Source organism: Rana temporaria, chromosome 10 (assembly GCF_905171775.1).
Source record: "Rana temporaria chromosome 10, aRanTem1.1, whole genome shotgun sequence".
In the NCBI taxonomy this organism is placed as follows: domain Eukaryota; kingdom Metazoa; phylum Chordata; class Amphibia; order Anura; family Ranidae; genus Rana; species Rana temporaria.
The window spans coordinates 148,496,095-148,517,348 of record NC_053498.1 but is presented as its reverse complement, the minus strand read 5'-3'; the positions used below and the strand labels follow the sequence as shown (position 1 = coordinate 148,517,348).

The window sequence follows — 21,254 nt, the reverse complement described above, 5'->3', positions numbered from 1 at the left end:
CCATTGCCTACAAGGCCTACACAAATCTGCCTCAATGCACTTTATCAGCAGCACTTCCTATGCTTTCTCTATTACAGCCAAAGCACATTATCAATATGGTTGCCTGGGACCCAAAAGCCCCCTTAATGGCCCCTCCAAACCATCTGAGCTAAGTTTAAAGGCCATGAAGTGCAATATGTTTAGTTGTTCTTTATGAGAGAAAAAATATACATTAGTTGGGCATTTCTGTGAACTATGATTGGGCACCTTGGACACTATGCTAGTCCCAAACCTGAACCTCATTCTTAGTCAGGAGTATATACCACAAGAAGTGTCCGGGGTCGGGAGTATATACCACACAGAGTACAGAGGTCAGGAGTATGTAATACACAGAGTGAAGAGGTCAGGGGGATAATAAGTTCACAGAGTACAGGGGTCAGGAGTAAATAGCACACATAATGTAGGGTTCTGGGATATAAAACTGTAACACACAGGCAAAAAAAGAAATAAAAAATCACTGTGCCCCCCCCTTTTCCACCAGGCACAAATCTTTCCTTACCCAAAGTTCCCCTCACCCTCTGTACTCCACAACCAATAGAGATCTCTAAAATGCGACCACCACATCTAATGGCTGGTGAGCTGCAATATATTAAATTCTGTTTTTTGGATTTATTTATGCCTTAGGAGGCACCTTCCCCTGACCATAGCACCTACAATGACTAAATATAAAGGCAAAGAAACACTTTGGATTAAATTACTTTGCGGTTTATTATATGTGAAAGAACAGTAGAAAGTACAGGGTGCGCTCTCCAGGGATACAATATATATACATAATGTCTACTTCATTAACAATTCCTACTTTACAATAAATACAACATAATAAATAATTCAGGTATAAAGCGGAGTATCAGCACTGTACACAATGAGAGATAATCGGGAGGCACAGCGGAGTATCAGCACTGTACACAATGAGAGATAATCGGGACGCCCCGCGGGAAGGTGATCTTAGGAAGCGTTATATATGATGCAGCCAACACCATCCACAGAAAAAGAATTAGATACAAGATTCCTTCATAACTTCTCTCTGCTGAGAGCATTGGGGGCGACGATATGACAAAGTCTCATGGTGTCGGGATGGTCGGTTCTCGGAGGGATTACATCAGTTTCATCAAGATCCAGGAGAAGATCAGAGCAGACAAAGTCCAAGGCATGGAGAAACCTGGAACAACACACAGGAGATATTAGGAATGGAGCCGCTTCATCTTCCTATGGAAGATCTTCTGTTCAGTTCTATGTTCTCATTGTAGCTGCAATCTGGTGATCAGCCAACTTTTATACCAGATTGTGACATTGTGAGAATTTAAGGTGTATGTCCAACCAGAATATTTGTTTTTTTAACTTTTGCATAGCGTGGTGGCATTGGAGGGATTTACCCTCATTTACTGTCACGGTGGCAATGGTTTTACTGGATAGGAATTGAGGGAAAATCTGCTACAAGGACCCAGAGAGCAAAAAAAGCTGATCGGTACTTTGACCTTTCCCTACTGTACTCTGTCTGGTAAAACCATTGTCATTGGGACAGTAAGCAAAGGGGAAATGCTGAAATGCAGGGGCTGGATGTTGAGGTCCACCAGCCCGGCCCCCATATACAAGGGTATTGTTGCTGTAAAGGGGTTGAACATGTTTAGCTACATCACTTTAAACCATTAAAATTCTCAATGTAAGAGATTACTTACCGCTGGCAGAACTGGTATCTAAATTGTAACTGGTATCAGCTGGAAATAAAGAGAAAAAAATCTGTTAATTTGGAGATCTCAACCGGACTGATACTCATTCTTCTGGATATATCGTATGATATTCACATTCACTGTAGGCTGAAATAATTGTGTAGTGATCTCCATAGAAGTCAAAGCGTTTGTAATCACTCACAATAATCCCTAAAAATTGGCAATTTGCTCCCTTATTGGTCTGGTAAATATACGGGACACATGGAGCAATAAACACATTTTTTTTATTAGAAGCGTTAGAACCTCTGCAGGTTTTGTCCCCTCTGGGACGTTTCTCCTTACTTCCTGGTCAGGTGTCCGACAGAACAGGAAGTGAGGGATATCCCCCCACAGGGAACGAAGACAGAAAATTGACAGAAGCTTTAACCCTTTTTCCGCATTATTAAAAAACAAAAAAAGGAAATAAATATTTTGTCTGGAGTTGGGATTTAATAAATGTGACTGAAGGAACACAGAAAATGACTGTAACAAAACTGTGACCGTGAGATTAATTACCTGCATCCAAATAGATGCTGACCCTTCCTGCAATGTCCGGGGAATCACGTGATATGGATCGAGAGCTGCAGGTCTGTAAAGAAATAAAAGTCATTCAACAGAAACTCTAGACGAGTGAAATCGATGAAGAAATTGTAAATTGTATCCAAGAAATACCCCAGTTATGCTAAAGTCACAACGTCCCTTTATCTGTGTAATCCCCACAAAGGAAACGGTGGAGAATGTGGGCACAGCAGGTTCTTCAATCACTCCAATGGTGAGGCTTCCCTGGAATAGTTTTCATTTCCCCTCCACATTGGTTTCAGTCTCTCTAAGCCAGTGGTTCTCAACCTGGGGGTCGGGACCCCCTCGGGGGTCGAATTATGATTTGCCAGGGGCCCCCGAATCCTGTGCTGTTCCTGAAGCCCACAGCGCCCTCCCAACCTTTTTGACTGATCAGAACTCCCCCTAGCATTGCCACTCATTCCAATTCCCCGCTAGCACTGCCACTCATCCCCCCCCCCCACCAAGGAGCAAGAGAAGGAATTAAAATAGAGAATACATGGAAGATAGAGGAAAAGAGGGGGATGAAAGAAAGAAAAGCGAGAAAAAGAACAAGAACGACGGCTAGATAAGGAAAGGGGGGAAAAAAAACAAGAAATTTGAATAATGAGAGATAAAAGGGAAAGAAAGGAGAACAAAGAGAAAGAGTTGTACAGCCTAAAATGTACCATAGGGGTTTTAATACTGGAAGGGATTCAGGGAGTGCAAAATGTCTGTGTGTTTGGGGGCGCAACTTACTTGTCTTGCCTTGGGTGCTGACAACCCACACAAGGAAAAAGTTTTACTGTTATGGGTCCCCACAACTTTGAAAATTTTATCAAGGGGTCACGGCGCTAGAAGATTGAGAACCACTGCTCTAAGCCATATTCCCCAATCACCTATTTATTCTACATTGTATCGGGGCAGTATGACACCATCAGTTGTTTATGTTAGGAATGAGTGCAACACCATCAAATGTCTTTGTTAGGGATGGGCATGAAACCACCAATTGTCTTTGTTAGTGATGGCCAATTAAATCGTCAATTGTCTTTAATGGGGATGGGTATGAAAGTACCAATTGTCTTTATTAGGGATGGGCTTGGGTTTGGACCACACCCTAGCTCATCCCATGTTATGGCTGCAGCAGATGGGCAGAACTGTGAATTCTGGTGGTGGTATCTCAATTTCAGAAGCCAGCATATGATTTAAGTCACTATTTTTGTGTGGAGTTGGCAATTAATTCAGCAGCAACTGTGCTCATTACACACAGCAATGTTCTACCTGCTTGGTTAGTAGCAGCAGATCAGGTAAACAAGAGGGAAGACGGTATCTTCAATATTTAATTCTCAGTCCATAAACACCTCCAAGCATCCTAATAAGGCCGTGCAATGATTACAAGGCCAACTGTGGACATTGAGGCAGCAAAGTAGTTTGATAGTTGGCACTCTTGTCTTGTAGCACCGGGGACCTTAATTTGAATGCCAGCCAGGGCATTATCAGCATGGAGTTTGCATGTGTTGGCTTCCTCCAAGGACATGCAGGTAGGATATTTGGCTCCTGTCTAAACTGGTGCTAGTATGTGTGTGTATGGCTAAAAAGAACCTGCCTCCTCCTTCAGGCACAGAAATCACAGAACACCCTCTATGTGTATGGTGGTGAGTCTTACCGAATTACAATCAGTAGTGCAGAGTGCAAGATCGGCATAGAGATAGACGGTGTTAGAACTGGTGATCTTAAAGACTTTCATAAGAAATCGAGATTCAGTGCCGACTCCATTGCTTTCCACTGTTAGCTGGTCAGAAGAAATTTGGCTTGATGGACACCTGGATACAGAAAACCTTTCATTAGTTTTCAGTTACTGTAATCTAATGATGAGAACACAATACTGGTACATACTATTAGAGGTGATCAATATATGAGGTGTGTTTATTTTATATATTTATATACTTTATATTATAGATGGGCAATACATGGCATGTCTTCATTATTAATATGTATATTATATCTGAACATTTTACATTGTAATTGGTGGAATTATTTTGCCGGACACAAGAAATGTATACCTGCGCTGTGACCCATAATTCCTCACACCTACATGATTTTCTCAATGCATTGACAAATGAAATACATCAATTTTGCATAGGTATTTCATCCAATGCCGACCGACACATTGCTGTGAACTGGGCCTATTGGAAACAATGGATTGCCAATGTGTTGGTCCTGCCTTGAGGAATGCAGCCCGTCAACAGGTGGTGCAAATGCAAATATATTATATTTAATGTAAAGTGTGGGAAAGGGTTGGATCCCCTGATGGGCTGCCTTAATAGCTTAATGGGCCCCTGGGCAAGGTAACACTCTGGGGCTCTTACTAACCAGTCCCAATTTACACTTTATAAGTCATTGATAGAAGTAAAACATAGTACTTTTAATTAAATTGATTTTAAACAATAAGAAAACATTGACATGAATCAAAGGCTAATCAACACAAAAGGCACAGTATAGGGAGGGAAGCAGAAGGGCACAGTATAGGAAGGGAAGCAGAAGGGCACAGTATAGGGAGGGAAGCAGAAGGGCACAGTATAGGGAAGGAAGCAGAAGGGCACAGTATAGGGAAAGAAGCAGAAGGGCACAGTATAGGGAGGGAAGCAGAAGGGCACAGTATAGGAAGGGAAGCAGAAGGGCACAGTATAGGGAGGGAAGCAGAAGGGCACAGTATAGGGAGGGAAGCAGAAGGACACAGTATAGGGAGGGAAGCAGAAGGGCACATTGTAGGGAGGGGAGCAGAAGGGCACAGTATAGGGAGGGAAGCAGAAGGGCACAGTATAGGGAGGGAAGCAGAAGGGCACAGTATAGGGAGGGAAGCAGAAGGGCACAGTATAGGAAGGGAAGCAGAAGGGCACAGTATAGGAAGGGAAGCAGAAGGGCACAGTATAGGGAGGGAAGCAGAAGGGCACAGTATAGGAAGGGAAGCAGAAGGGCACAGTATAGGGAGGGAAGCAGAATGGCACAGTATAGGGAGGGAAGCAGAAGGGCACAGTATAGGGAGGGAAGCAGAGTGGCACAGTATAGGGAGGGAAGCAGAAGGGCACAGTATAGGAAGGGAAGCAGAAGGGCACATTATAGGGAGGGAAGCAGAAGGGCACAGTATAGGGAGGGAAGCAGAAGGGCACATTATAGGGAGGGAAGCAGAATGGCACAGTATAGGGAGGGAAGCAGAATGGCGCAGTATAGGGAGGGAAGCAGAAGGGCACAGTATAGGGAGGGAAGCAGAAGGCCACATTATAGGGAGGGAAGTAGAAGGGCACAGTATAGGGAGGGAAGCAAAAGGGCACATTATAGGGAGGGAAGCAGAAGGGCACAGTATAGGGAGGGAAGCAGAAGGGCACAGTATAGGGAGGGAAGCAGAAGGGCACAGTATAGGAAGGGAAGCAGAAGGGCCCATTATCGGGAGGGAAGCAGAAGGGTGCAGTATAGGGAGGGAAGCAGGAGGGCACAGTATAGGAAGGGAAGCAGAAGGGCACAGTATAGGGGGGAAGCAGAAGGGCACAGTATAGGGAGGGAAGCAGAAGGGCACAGTATAGGAAGGGAAGCAGAAGGGCACAGTATAGGGAGGGAAGCAGAAGGGCACAGTATAGGGAAGGAAGCAGAAGGGCACAGTATAGGGAAGGAAGCAGAAGGGCACAGTATAGGGAGGGAAGCAGAAGGGCACAGTATAGGAAGGGAAGCAGAAGGGCACAGTATAGGGAGGGAAGCAGAAGGGCACAGTATAGGGAGGGAAGCAGAAGGACACAGTATAGGGAGGGAAGCAGAAGGGCACATTGTAGGGAGGGGAGCAGAAGGGCACAGTATAGGGAGGGAAGCAGAAGGGCACAGTATAGGGAGGGAAGCAGAAGGGCACAGTATAGGGAGGGAAGCAGAAGGGCACAGTATAGGGAGGGAAGCAGAAGGGCACAGTATAGGAAGGGAAGCAGAAGGGCACAGTATAGGAAGGGAAGCAGAAGGGCACAGTATAGGGAGGGAAGCAGAAGGGCACAGTATAGGAAGGGAAGCAGAAGGGCACAGTATAGGGAGGGAAGCAGAATGGCACAGTATAGGGAGGGAAGCAGAAGGGCACAGTATAGGGAGGGAAGCAGAGTGGCACAGTATAGGGAGGGAAGCAGAAGGGCACAGTATAGGAAGGGAAGCAGAAGGGCACATTATAGGGAGGGAAGCAGAAGGGCACAGTATAGGGAGGGAAGCAGAAGGGCACATTATAGGGAGGGAAGCAGAATGGCACAGTATAGGGAGGGAAGCAGAATGGCGCAGTATAGGGAGGGAAGCAGAAGGGCACAGTATAGGGAGGGAAGCAGAAGGCCACATTATAGGGAGGGAAGTAGAAGGGCACAGTATAGGGAGGGAAGCAAAAGGGCACATTATAGGGAGGGAAGCAGAAGGGCACAGTATAGGGAGGGAAGCAGAAGGGCACAGTATAGGGAGGGAAGCAGAAGGGCACAGTATAGGAAGGGAAGCAGAAGGGCCCATTATCGGGAGGGAAGCAGAAGGGTGCAGTATAGGGAGGGAAGCAGGAGGGCACAGTATAGGAAGGGAAGCAGAAGGGCACAGTATAGGGGGGAAGCAGAAGGGCACAGTATAGGGAGGGAAGCAGAAGGGCACAGTATAGGAAGGGAAGCAGAAGGGCACAGTATAGGGAGGGAAGCAGAAGGGCACAGTATAGGGAAGGAAGCAGAAGGGCACAGTATAGGGAAGGAAGCAGAAGGGCACAGTATAGGGAGGGAAGCAGAAGGGCACAGTATAGGAAGGGAAGCAGAAGGGCACAGTATAGGGAGGGAAGCAGAAGGGCACAGTATAGGGAGGGAAGCAGAAGGACACAGTATTGGGAGGGAAGCAGAAGGGCACATTGTAGGGAGGGGAGCAGAAGGGCACAGTATAGGGAGGGAAGCAGAAGGGCACAGTATAGGGAGGGAAGCAGAAGGGCACAGTATAGGGAGGGAAGCAGAAGGGCACAGTATAGGGAGGAAAAAAGAAATAAAATATTTAGGGGTAAAAATAGCAATCTCTAAAGAGAGGATATATAAAGTAAATTTTGTTCCTATGTTGGAAGATATCAAAACAGAACTTAGCAGACTTACTACAGGACAGATATCCTGGGGTGGGAGAATGAATATATTTAAGATGGTGATCTTGCCCAAAATCATGTATAAGATACAGATGCTACCGATAGCTCTACCCCAGAAGTTCTTTAAGACTTTACAAACGATCATATTAAATTTTGTTTGGCAGGGTAAAAAAGCTCGTATTAGCTGGGCAACGTTGAAAAAAAATAAGACACAAGGGGGATGGGGAGCACCAGATATAAGAGGTTACTATGAAGCAGTAATTCTCACAAGAGTGATAGATTGGATTAGAGACACTAAGCAAAAAAGGTGGGTAAGCATGGAATCTCAGATGAGCAATGCCCTTTTAGGGAGCATCATCTGGATCCCAGATAAATATAGGGAGTTAGGTAGACAATCACATAGCATCACTCGTTATGCTATAAAAATATGGGATAAAGTTCATAAGAGGGAAAAATGGGATTTTAATTCACCACTAATGCCATTAATAGATTCACACTACTTTACACCGGGGTTAGAAAAGATATCTGGTATAGGAAGGGAAGCAGAAGGGCACATTATACGGAGGGAAGTAGAAGGGCACAGTATAGGGAGGGAAGCAAAAGGGCACATTATAGGGAGGGAAGCAGAAGGGCACAGTATAGGGAGGGAAGCAGAAGGGCACAGTATAGGGAGGGAAGCAGAAGGGCACAGTATAGGAAGGGAAGCAGAAGGGCACATTATCGGGAGGGAAGCAGAAGGGTGCAGTATAGGGAGGGAAGCAGGAGGGCACAGTATAGGAAGGGAAGCAGAAGGGCACAGTATAGGGGGGAAGCAGAAGGGCACAGTATAGGGAGGGAAGCAGAAGGGCACAGTATAGGGAGGGAAGCAGAAGGGCGCATTATAGGGAGGGAAGCAGAAGGGCGCAGTATAGGGAGGGAAGCAGAAGGGCACAGTATAGGGAAGGAAACAGAAGGGCACATTATTTCTGCAGTCAAAGTGTACAAAGAACACACAGAACTGCTAACCCAGTGCCCTGTGTACTTACCCGTTCTCAAGAAGATAGTACTTTTGGTTGCTTGAATTGGTAGGAGAGGCATAAATATTCACCACTTTGAGTTTGAAGGCGTTGGCATCCAGATCTGATACTCTCACTGAAAGGTAAATAGGATCTTCCACTGTCAGGGTGTCGGAGTCGGAGAGAGGGGTGGTATATGTGTTCTCTTTAAAGGCCAGCATTACGGCTGTATAACTTCCATTTCCTGAAGGGCCGGTTATTTCTGTGGTCCTGGAAAATAGATACACAACAGAAGGTTACCTACCTAGAAACCCTTGCAGGTATGTGGTCATTCATCAATAATGTTAGACAGAGAACTGACATTTTTTTGCACTGAGGATAAAGAGCAAACCTATTAGATATCTTCATCGGCTCTGTGTATACGAATGGAAGCAATGAAGCCGATATACAATTTCAAATGCACCACAATGGTATAAAATGAATAGTTATAAAAATAAAAAATAAAATAATTTGAGAGAAGTACACCAAAAGCATTTTTTGTCCATACTTCTCTTGTGGGTCACAGGGGCGCACTTACTTACTCTCTTGTCACCCAGATTGCCTGCTATCAGCTGGCGTGGTACAGCCTCTCTAAGCCCCGGACATATTACCCCAACCCTAAACCCTGAATCATATTTTATATGTCTTGATAAACAACGGTTTTACATCATTTTTGGTAGTGTTGTTGCCGTTTAAAATTCCACCCTATGGGGAATTTCCATTTTTCTCTCTAATAGAGAGTGAATGTATATGTTTCTATATGATTTTTCTTTTATGGATTCTTTAAGATTGTGCAATGCTGACATGTTAGACAACCTTATAAGATTTGATTTGATAATCTATACAGATAATATCTATCTACCTATATACAGTAGATAGATCTATCTATATAAACGTATATCTATCTATATAGATCTATATATATATCTATAAAGATATATATATAGATATATATACACCCATGTGTCCTCAGAGAGTTGAGCTCAGTTATATTTAAGCTTTTGTTTCTATTGAAGCTTGGTACAAGCTTAGTTTAGTGCCTTTGTTTAAAAGGGCATTGAGGTCTTCAACCAGTAACTACAGACCTGTGAGTTTAAAACCTACTGTAGGGAAGATTCGAGAGTAGATTCTAGAATGCAATATTATAAGAGATAGCCAGCATGAATTCCTGAAAGTACTTAACCTTACTTACCCAATTATTGGGTGCAATGTCACATTAAGAGCAACATTCATATTCAGCGGGTAAGAGCAGGAAATATTCATGACGACGTCATTTGTTATTCTGATTGGGTCCGTCTTGCCAAAAATATACAGCTGGTTTGTGTACATGACATGGGTCGCATTCATCTGTAGAGAGAGGAAGAAATTTATTTTCTTACAACATTTCTTAAAAAAAAAAAAAAAAAAAAGAGGAAACAGTCTTCTGGGGGAAAAGACAACAATACAGACATGACAAGGGTTCTACACCTTCTCTATTCTACTCAAACCCTAAATGATCACATTTATGTCTATACAGACTTTATTGTATCTGTTTTTACTTCTCTTGTATAACAAACAGTCAGACGGTGTCAGGAGAACTTACCGCAGGAACCGTGTTACAGTCAGAGGTCACCAATGGACGCTGAAGGATCATCTCCGATATTCCATTCACATTCTGATTTACTGCGAAACACTTGGGGTCGGTGCCGTTCAGCCTGATATCAGACGTATTATAACCTTGTTCTTCCAACCAACATTTTGACACTTGTATATTGAACATTGCTCCGGTACAATTAAAATTTGGAGATGGAAGGCTTCCTGAAAAGAGAAAATTCATTCAATATTTCTGAGATGAGAAGGTGACATGATTGATGTACATTACACACTATTGGGGTTTTCTATATATTCCCACTTGTGACCAGGGACTGGGGAGAAAGCTGTCATAGAGGCTAAGATTTAAATACAAATTAAACTTCCAGTTTACATACAGAACATTGACTGTTGGTGGTCAGTGTAGTGTCCCCTTACATTGATGGTCAGTGTAGTGTCCCCTTACATTGATGGTCAGTGTAGTGTCCCTTACATTGATGATCAGTGTAGTGTCCCCTTACATTGATGGTCAGTGTAGTGTCCCTTACATTGATGATCAGTGTAGTGTCCCCCTTACATTGATGATCAGTGTAGTGTCCCCTTACATTGATGATCAGTGTAGTGCCCCCTTACATTGATGATCAGTGTAGTGTCCCCTTACATTGATGATCAGTGTAGTGTCCCCTTACATTGATGATCAGTGTAGTGTCCCCTTACATTGATGATCAGTGTAGTGTCCCCTTACATTGATGATCAGTGTAGTGTCCCCTTACATTGAAGGTCAGTGTAGTGTCCCCCTTACATTGATGATCAGTGTAGTGTCCCCCTTACATTGATGATCAGTGTAGTGTCCCCTTACATTGATGATCAGTGTAGTGCCCCCTTACATTGATGATCAGTGTAGTGTCCCCTTACATTGATGGTCAGTGTAGTGTCCCCCTTACATTGATGATCAGTGTAGTGTCCCCTTACATTGATGATCAGTGTAGTGTCCCCTTACATTGATGATCAGTGTAGTGTCCCCATACATTGATGATCAGTGTAGTGTCCCCTTACATTGATGATCAGTGTAGTGTCCCCCTTACATTGATGATCAGTGTAGTGTCCCCCTTACATTGATGATCAGTGTAGTGTCCCCCTTACATTGATGATCAGTGTAGTGTCCCCCTTACATTGATGATCAGTGTAGTGTCCCCCTTACATTGATGATCAGTGTAGTGTCCCCTTACATTGATGATCAGTGTAGTGTCCCCCTTACATTGATGATCAGTGTAGTGCCCCCTTACATTGATGATCAGTGTAGTGTCCCGTTACATTGATGATCAGTGTAGTGCCCCCTTACATTGATGATCAGTGTAGTGTCCCCCTTACATTGATGATCAGTGTAGTGTCCCCTTACATTGATGATTAGTGTAGTGTCCCCCTTACATTGATGGTCAGTGTAGTGTCCCCTTACATTGATGATCAGTGTAGTGTCCCCCTTACATTGATGATCAGTGTAGTGTCCCCCTTACATTGATGATCAGTGTAGTGTCCTCTTACATTGATGATCAGTGTAGTGCCCCCTTACATTGATGATCAGTGTAGTGTCCCGTTACATTGATGATCAGTGTAGTGCCCCCTTACATTGATGGTCAGTGTAGTGTCCCCTTACATTGATGATCAGTGTAGTGTCCCCCTTACATTGATGATCAGTGTAGTGTCCCCCTTACATTGATGATCAGTGTAGTGCCCCCTTACATTGATGATCAGTGTAGTGTCCCCCTTACATTGATGGTCAGTGTAGTGTCCCCTTACATTGATGATCAGTGTAGTGTCCCCCTTACATTGATGATCAGTGTAGTGTCCCCTTACATTGATGATCAGTGTAGTATCCCCCTTACATTCATGATCAGTGTAGTGTCCCCTTACATTGATGATCAGTGTAGTGTCCCCTTACATTGATGATCAGTGTAGTGTCCCCCTTACATTGATGATCAGTGTAGTGTCCCCTTACATTGGTGATCAGTGTAGTGTCCCCTTACATTGATGATCAGTGTAGTGTCCCCTTATATTGATGATCAGTGTAGTGTCCCCTTACATTGATGATCAGTGTAGTGCCCCCTTACATTGATGGTCAGTGTAGTGTCCCCTTACATTGATGATCAGTGTAGTGTCCCCCTTACATTGATGATCAGTGTAGTGTCCCCTTACATTCATGATCAGTGTAGTGTTCCCCTTACATTGATGATCAGTGTAGTGTCCCCTTACATTGATGATCAGTGTAGTGCCCCCCTTACATTGATGATCAGTGTAGTGTCCCCCTTACATTGATGATCAGTGTAGTGCCCCCCTTACATTGATGATCAGTGTAGTGTCCCCCTTACATTGATGATCAGTGTAGTGTCCCCTTACATTGATGATCAGTGTAGTGTCCCCCTTACATTGATGATCAGTGTAGTGTCCCCTTACATTCATGATCAGTGTAGTGTCCCCTTACATTGATGATCAGTGTAGTGTCCCCTTACATTGATGATCAGTGTAGTGTCCCCTTACATTGATGATCAGTGTAGTGTCCCCTTACATTGATGATCAGTGTAGTGCCCCCCCTTACATTGATGATCAGTGTAGTGTCCCCCTTACATTGATGATCAGTGTAGTGCCCCCTTACATTGATGATCAGTGTAGTGTCCCCCTTACATTGATGATCAGTGTAGTGTCCCCCTTACATTGATGATCAGTGTAGTGCCCCCTTACATTGATGATCAGTGTAGTGTCCCCTTACATTGATGATCAGTGTAGTGCCCCCTTACATTGATGATCAGTGTAGTGTCCCCCTTACATTGATGGTCACACCGGGGTGCTCCATTGCTGGTTAATTTAACAGCCAAGTGTGAACGGGCCATTACACTTTCCCACTATGTCCTATGTATGTTACATGGACCTCATATGGTTTATGGGAAAAAGCAATATTTGGTTGTAAAAGGCATGAGATCCATTGTAAACATTTTATTATAGTATACCATACCTGGTGTAAATGTGTAGAAAGTTGAATTGCACTGGCAGGTATTAGTACTATTGTTACAAATCTCATCAGTAGCACAGGTAACACTTCCACAAGATTGAGACGCGGCCGCTGGAGAGACAGAAAAAATAAAACATTAAATTACATCCCGTGTTCCTGTGTGGAAGTCTAAACAGATCTCAAATCCAACTAGAATGTAACACAAGGATAAAAATAAATAAATCAGTGATAATCTCCGGTTTCTTTCAAAGTGTTCCACAACAATCCAATTTGTGTCAAACTTCTACAACTTGTATCCAAATGTTTCAAAAGTGTTACAATTCATAAACAAAGTGTTCCTCAGCACTCTTCCCCTGTGTTGTATCCCCCCGTGTTCATGAATAAGAGTCACATACATGCGGGTGTGGGAACGTGTGTAAATCGCACATATTCCCGCACCTGCAGGCAATCCACACTGCTATTTAGCAGACATACAGGGTTTCCCTAAAAGCGGGGGTTCACCCAAAAAAAAAAATTCTAACATTACATTGAGCCGAGTTGTGATAATGACATTATGCTGACCTTTTTAATTTGATTGCCGTACATACCGTTTTATCTATATTTTCACCGCGGGTTCCGGGTATGTAATCTGCGGGACATGCTTCCGACCGGCGCATACAGCGCGTCACAAGTTCCTGAAAGAAGCCGAACGTCAGTGCGCAGCCGCCGTATAGAGCCGACTCGCAGTCCGGCTTCTTTCGGCAACTCGTGACGCGCTGTATGCGCCGGTCGGAAGCATGTCAATCAATTAGGAATGCCCAGTCCCGCAGATTACATACCCGGAAGCCACGGTGAAAATATAGATAAAACGATATGTACGGCAATAAAATTAAAAAGGTCAGGATAATGTCATTATCACAACTCGGCTCAATGTAATGTTAGAAATTTTTTGTTGGGTGAACCCCCGCTTTAATTCTTAATTAATTTTGTTATAACTTGTGCCCCTCCCCGATTGTACCCTCCAATTTCTGGGGAAGGATCGCTGTCTCTGAATTACAGATGTGTTATTAAAGGATAAAAGGAGACAAACGTCACTCACCCGCCATGACAGCGCACAGTACAGAGAGCAGTAGTGTTGTCTTCATGGTGATCAGGGACCCTAGAAAATATATTCTATATGAGCGACTAATTTCTGTTTGCAATTTAGCAAAAATAAATAAATAATAATAATATTAATCATAATAATAATAAAAGAAAAAGCCCTACAGAGTTTCGCATAATTTTATTATTCGTTTTATACAGTCAAAATAAAACAAAATAAATACAAAAATAAAATAAAAAATTCAAACAAACATCTATATGTTACAATATTCATATGTGTAACACATTAGACAATTTTTGATCAGGAAAATATATATATATCTCTATATATATATATCTATATCTATAGATATAGATATAGATATATCTATATATAGATATAGATAGATAGATAGATAGATAGATAGATAGATAGATAGATAGATACAGATCTATATCTATCTATGCATTACAGGTTTGAAAATTATTGTTTGTTTGTAGTTATAAATGAATATATGCAATAACATTTATTTATATATATTTATTCATATCTATCTATCTATCTATCTATCTATCTATCTATCTATCTATCTATCTATCTATCTATCTATCTATCTATCTATCTATCTATCTATCGATATAGATAGATAGATATGAACAAATAAATATAAATGTTATTGCATATATTCATTTATAACAACAAACAAACAATAATTTTTTAACCTGTAATGCAATGCAGTAAAACCCAAAATAACATGGTTTTGGTAAATCTAAAGCTCACCACACACACGTTGACTGTTCAATGTCCATTAAAACTTCCAACAATTGATTGGATAGTAAAATAAGTCCTTATATTAAATTATATCAAACATATTACAAAGGCAGCAACTCAGAGAGCAATGAAGCCAAAGAATGATCATGATAACCAGCCAACCAGCAATCCCAAAATGAAGAGCCACCAATGGCCGCCTCCATCATTCTCTCATGATATTCCCTCCCTAAAGGAGACAATCAGATTGTAATGTATAAGGGCAGCTTTGGAAAATTATAATTTATCCTGATTGCTTGCCATGAGCTATAAATTACTTAGAAGTCAAAGATTTCTACTCACCGACAAATGTGGGGTGGAAATGTTCCGGGGCTGCAAGAGGCTTCCAACAACTCGATGTTCTTCCAACAACTCGATGTTCTTCCAACAACTCGATGTTCTTCCAACAAGTGAGCAAAGTCAGTTGTCAGTTGAGTTTCGTCACCTTCAGGAAAGACAGTTGGGTAGAGGTGGAGGTTGTGTGTACAATTACCGATCTCTCAGCTACTTATATACTCATTGGTCCAGATGGAATGCAGAGCGTCTGTCTTACGTAGAAACTAGAAGGTGGAGATACCGTGACGTTGGAGTAAATGGGCCTCACCCAGGCAGGACTTGGCCCCCGGGCTGTCACGGTTTAACTTTAAAGCCATCGTCACAGACTGATGTATTTTTCTGGAGGCATTTCATATTTATAGCTGATGAAAATGTCACCTTGTTCTGTTACGAAATTAATCTTTCAACTATTTTACATACGTGTTTAAAACCCAATTATAGACGTTTCTTCCATTTTGGAGATTTTTTTACAGCGCCCAAAATATATTAACAAGAACAAAATGCACAAAAACAACAAGTTTTATTGTATCAGAAATAGATTTCATATCGTAATGGTGATGGTGCCAGATACCTGACCAGCTACATCTATGTAGGGCAGTGGTTCTCAACCTTTCTAGTGCCGTGACCCCTTGATATATTTTCCAAGTTGTGGGGACCCCTAACAGTAGAATTTTTTGTAGCGTGGGTTTTCAGCACCTAAGGCCAGACAAGTAATTTGCGCCCCTAACCCACGGACATTTAGGGATCCCCCAAGTCCCTTACACTCGTACAGTATTAAAACCCCCTCTGGTACATTTTAGGATGTACCACTCTCTATATTCTCCTTTCTTTCACTTTTATCTCTCTATCTTTCTTGTCCCCCAATGCCTCTCTCTAGTCATCTTTCCTGTTCTTTCTCTTATTCTTTCTCTCCCTTTTTTTCTTTGTTCCTCTCCCTCTTTTCCTCTCCCTTCCATGTATTCTCTACTTGTATTCCTTCTCTTATGCCGCGTACACACGGTCGTTTTTCGGCATAAAAAAAAAAGACATTTTTCATCATGAAAAAAAACAACGTTTTTCCAACTTCATCATTAAAAACGACGTTGCCCACACACCATCGTTTTTAAAAAATGATCTAGCAAAGCGCGGTGGCGTACAACACGTACGACGGCACTATAAAGGGAAAGTTCCATTCGCCTTTGGGCTGCTTTTAGCTGATTCCGTGTTGGTAAAAGACGATTTGCGCTTTTCTGTCTGTTACAGCGTGATGAATGTGCTTACTCCATTATGAACGGTAGTTTTACCAGAATGAGCGCTCCTGTCTCATAACTGGCTTCCGGGCATGAGCGGGTTTAAAACGTCGTTTTAGCCCACACAAGATCATTTTTTACAAGCCGAAAAACGAAATTTTTCAGAAGCCGAAAAACGATGTGAAGCCCACACACAATGGCCCGGATTCAGAAAGAATTGCGCTCTATTTGCTGAGGCGCAGGGCAACGATTTTGCCCTGCGCCCCCGCAAATATTTTGCGCTGCCCTCGATTCACGGAGCAGTAGCTCCGTAAATTGCGAGGGCGCGCCGGCAAAATTGCCCGGCGTAAGCGCGCGCAGTGTAAATGATCCCGCCGGAGGCGGGAATCATTTAAATTAGGCGCGCTCCCGCGCCGAGCGTAGAGTGCATGCTCCGTCGGGAAACTTTCCCGACGTGCATTGCGGCAAATGACGTCGCAAGGACGTCATTTGCTTCAAAGTGAACGTGAATGCCGTCCAGCGCCATTCACGATTCACTTACGCAAACGTTGTAAAATTCGAACGTCGCGACGCGGGAACGCCGGGTATAGTTTAGCATTGGCTGCCCCTGCTATTAGAAGGGGCAGCCTTACGCTAAACACGCCGTACGGAAACGACGTAACTTGCGTACGCAGGGGGCGCGCAACATTGTGAATTTGCATACTATACGCTGACCACAATGGGAACGCCCCCTAGCGGTCATCGCAAGAATGCAGCCTAAAATCTGCGTAGCATAAGAGCCTTATGCCACGCAGATTTTAGGCTGCAGTCGGCGTAGAGTTCTCTGAATCAGGAGAACTCGTTACGCCGGCGCAAGTCAGCAACTATGGTTATGCAGGCGCAATTGCTTACTGAATCTGGGCCAATGATCTTAAATGACGTTTTAAGAAATGTCATTTTTTTTCATGACGAAAAACGACCGCGTGTACGCGGCATTACTCCTTGGGGGGGGGGTGCTGGCAGTGGGGAGTTCTGATCAGCCAGCTTAGATGCTCTTGATCAAGATCATCTGCTGATCTGAGAACTGTAGTGGGAACTTTAAGTGGCAACTGTAATCACAGGTAGTGTTACTCAATTTGTCGCCAGCTCTGTGGTGTCTCGCAGCAGTGACACCTATGCTGAAATCAGGAGATAGGGTCTCCTCCAGCCCCTCCCACTTCACATTTCTCACCAGTCAGCTGACCTCTAGTCTCTGCCCCAAAGACATGCTGTGAGCTGAATGGGCAGGCAAGGGCTCCAGGAGCAGCCCAGCTGGGCGGCCACAGGCTCCAGGGACAGACCTGCTGGATGGCTGTGAAAAGGCTGAGAGTGCTGCAGACTTCCTGAACAGCCCAGGATTTGGTGACCCCTGGCAAATTGTCATTTGACCCCCAAGGGGGTCCCGACCCCCAGGTTGAGAACCACTGATGTAGGGTGATTAGAATTACTATGATACACAAATGTGTTACAATGTAGTTATTTTCCCATCATTGTCATCCTGACCAATTATGTGTAGATGTGCCCGGGAGAAATGCACTGAATTCTATCAGGGCTAGAATGGCCAATACCGGGGCTGTTGGGTAAGCCAATGTCAATATTCCCATTGCACATGTTCCTGGAATGGTCTTGGGGTAATGGGTGGATAGTTTGCCAATGTCTGGAGACCTCCTCCTCAGCTGTGCCTGCCTCGTCCCATTTTGCTCCCCACTGTCGTCCTCCGCCTCCTTAGCTGTGTCCTCCTTGTCCCGTCTGGCTCTGTCCTCCTCTGCCAACTCAGCTGTGCCCGCCTTGTCCTGTCTGGCTCCCCACTGTCCTCCTCTGCCTCCTCAGCTGTGCACCACCTTGTCCCATCCAGCTCCCTACTGTCCTCCTTCGCCTCCTCAGCTGTGCCCGCCTTGTCCTGTCCGGCTCCCCACTGTCCTCCTCTGCCTCCTCAGCTGTGCCCGCCTTGTCCTGCCTGGCTCCCTGCTGTCCTCCTTCGCCTCCTCAGCTGTGCCCGCCTTGTCCTGTCCGGCTCCCCACTGTCCTCCTCTGCCTCCTCAGCTGTGCCCGCCTTGTCCTGCCTGGCTCCCTGCTGTCCTCCTTCGCCTCCTCAGCTGTGCCCGCCTTGTCCCGTCCGGCTCCCCATTGTCCTTCTTCTGCTCCTCAGCTGTGCCTGCCTCATCCGACTCCCCACTGTCCTCCTGTGCTTCAACAGCTGTGCCCGCCGGACATTCTTTAGTCCCTCGTGTTCCCTGGCCAGGATAGAGGGGAAGTCAGTGGCTGTGGCAGCACCCCCTAGAGAGCAGTGCACCCTTGGCGGCTGCCTAGTTTGCCTAGTGGAAGTGCTGACCCTGGTCATAATGCTGCTTTGTGTAACTAAAAGGTAGTCTTCATCCACCCAACATCTGTTTTTGGCCAATTTGTAGGCATTTTGCCAAGGCACCCCTGAAGAGATCTCACCCCTGGTTGAAAAAGGCTGATATGATGACCGGTAAGCTGCATTATAATACATTTTTGGGTTTAATACCAGTTTAAGTTCAAATCTTTCTATGTACTCACATTCAGTTTACCCATTCCGCTGCCCGCATTTCCGTACCAAATGGTATTTCTTCTAGCTCTTGGTGTTATTAAGAATTTTAGAATTCTAGAAATACACTCTACCCCCGGTGAGTATTACATAGATATTCTACGTAAAAGGAATTCTTGAAATCGCCCTTCCCTCAGACAGGTGACACAATAGAATGGAATGGAAGGCGTCTACCTAAAAACACTCTAGATTGGTCTGTTTGTGTTTTAAAGTATAGTATTGTTTTCTGAGATGTTATGGATTCTTACAGCAATAAAAACCTGACAGAGGTTCTAATCCCTCACCACTCTACCCAAAACATCGATGCATTTACATAGACTTTAATCCTTCGGAAAAACATTTTGGAGCAATAGTTCTGATGTTTTTACATATGAAATGTCCTCTTCATAGGGAAGGAGAAAATCAATAGTTTTCTTCATGAACCCTCCACCTTGATAGACAATAGAAACGATCAGAGAAACATTGGTACATTGGACAGACATGTAAAACGTATTTTGTCGTTACTGTTTGTACTTTCATTTTGTCATCTTTCTGTAACTTTCCACTACTCCAGGGGCAGATGGGATTGCAGGTCAGGGGGGCTTTTGCACTTGGCTTGATGCCTCTATGACAGTAATTCACAAGTAGTTCCCCCCAACTGGGCCATCAGCCAGCTGCAGATACCCTAAACTTCCTCAGTGTCTCCCAATTGACCATAGTGCCCCCCAAACTCACAACCTCCCACAGTGCCCCCCATCCTACTGCAGTGCCCACACATGTACTGTAGTACTCCAGCCTCCCATAGTACCTCCAACCTTCAAAAATGTCCCACACTGGAGAGACCACCAGAGATCCCATTCCCTACAATTTCCCCCAGGCCCCCTATAATAAATGTCATCACCCACACAGCCAAAAGGTCTGCTACAGACCCCCCAACCTTCCTCAAGGCCTCCCATCTACCATAGCGCCCCCCCCTAAACTTCCAACCTCCCACAGTGCCCCCCAGCCTACTGCTATGCCCACACATGTACTGTAGTACTCCAGCCTCCCATAGTACCCTCAACCTTAAAAAAATGTCCCACACTGCCCTCCAAATACTTGCAATGCTAACAACCCCACCCCCCACCCTCCAGTCCCTTCAGTCTCCCACAGTGCCCCTGTAAAGTCCTCAGCTTTGTGGAGAGACCACCAGAGATCCTATTCCCTACAATTTCCCCCAGCCCCCCTATAATAAATTTCATCACCCACACAGCCAAAAGATCTGCTACAGACCCCCCAACCTTCCTCACGGCCTCCCATCTACCATAGCGCACCCCCCCCAAACTTCCAACCTCCCACAGTGCCCCCCAGCCTACTGCAGTGCCCCCACAGCCTACATACTGTAGATCCTCCCTGTGTACCCCCAACCTTCAACAGCAACCTACATTGCCCTGCAAATACTTACAGTGACCCCCCCAAGTCCCAACAGCACCTTCCAGTCTCCCACAGTGCCCCTGCAAAGGCCTCAGTCTTCTGGGGAGACCACCATTGACCTCATTCCCTACCATTTCCCCCATTTCTAACAGCTCCCATCTACCATAGCACCCCCCCCCCCCAAACTTCCAACCTCCCACATTGCCCCCCAGCCTACTGCAGTGCCCCCACAGCCTACATACTGTAGAGCCTCTATTTGTACCCCCAACCTTCAACAGCAACCTACATTGCCCTGCAAATACTTACAGTGACCCCCCAAGTCCCAACAGCACCTTCCAGTCTCCCACAGTGCCCCTGCAAAAGCCTCAGTCTTCTGGGGAGACCACCACTGACCCCATTCCCTACCATTTCCCCCATTGCTAACAGCTCCCCCTCCCCAACTAGTAAATTCTATCCCCTACAGGGCCAACAAGTCAGCTTCAGATCCCCTAACCTTCCTCAGTGCCTCCTATCTACCATAGTGCCCCCCCAAACTTCTAACCTCCCACAGTGCCCCCCCCCCCCAGCCTACTGCAGTACCCCCACAGCCTACGTACTGTAGTACTCCAGCCTCCCATTGTACCCCCAACCTTAAACAGTGTCCTACATTGCCCTCCAAATACTCACAGTGCTCACCACCATACCTGCAGCACCTTCCAGTCTCCCACAGTGTACCTGCAAAGTCCTCAGCCTCCTGGAGAGACCACCAGTGACCCTATTCCCTACCGTTTCCCCCCACTAGAAATGTGATCTCCTACAGGCCCAATAAGTCTGTTGTAGAGTCTACTAACCCCCTTCT

The 21,254-nt window shown here is 44.7% G+C and overlaps 1 protein-coding gene across 1 annotated transcript; it reads right to left on the bottom strand.

The window, feature by feature from the left end:
* Window positions 1–728: 728 nt before the first annotated feature.
* On the bottom strand, window positions 729–15,360 carry LOC120915746 (pancreatic secretory granule membrane major glycoprotein GP2-like). The gene is made up of 10 exons (XM_040326518.1): window positions 15,176–15,360; window positions 14,084–14,143; window positions 13,009–13,116; window positions 10,015–10,229; window positions 9,625–9,779; window positions 8,424–8,663; window positions 3,949–4,105; window positions 2,262–2,334; window positions 1,716–1,754; window positions 729–1,198 (listed from the first exon to the last, which is right to left on the bottom strand). The coding sequence occupies exons 2-10, from the start codon at window positions 14,127–14,129 to the stop codon at window positions 1,134–1,136; spliced, it is 1,098 nt and encodes a 365-aa protein (XP_040182452.1). The 5' UTR covers window positions 14,130–14,143; window positions 15,176–15,360; the 3' UTR covers window positions 729–1,133.
* Between the last annotated feature and the right edge of the window lie 5,894 nt (window positions 15,361–21,254).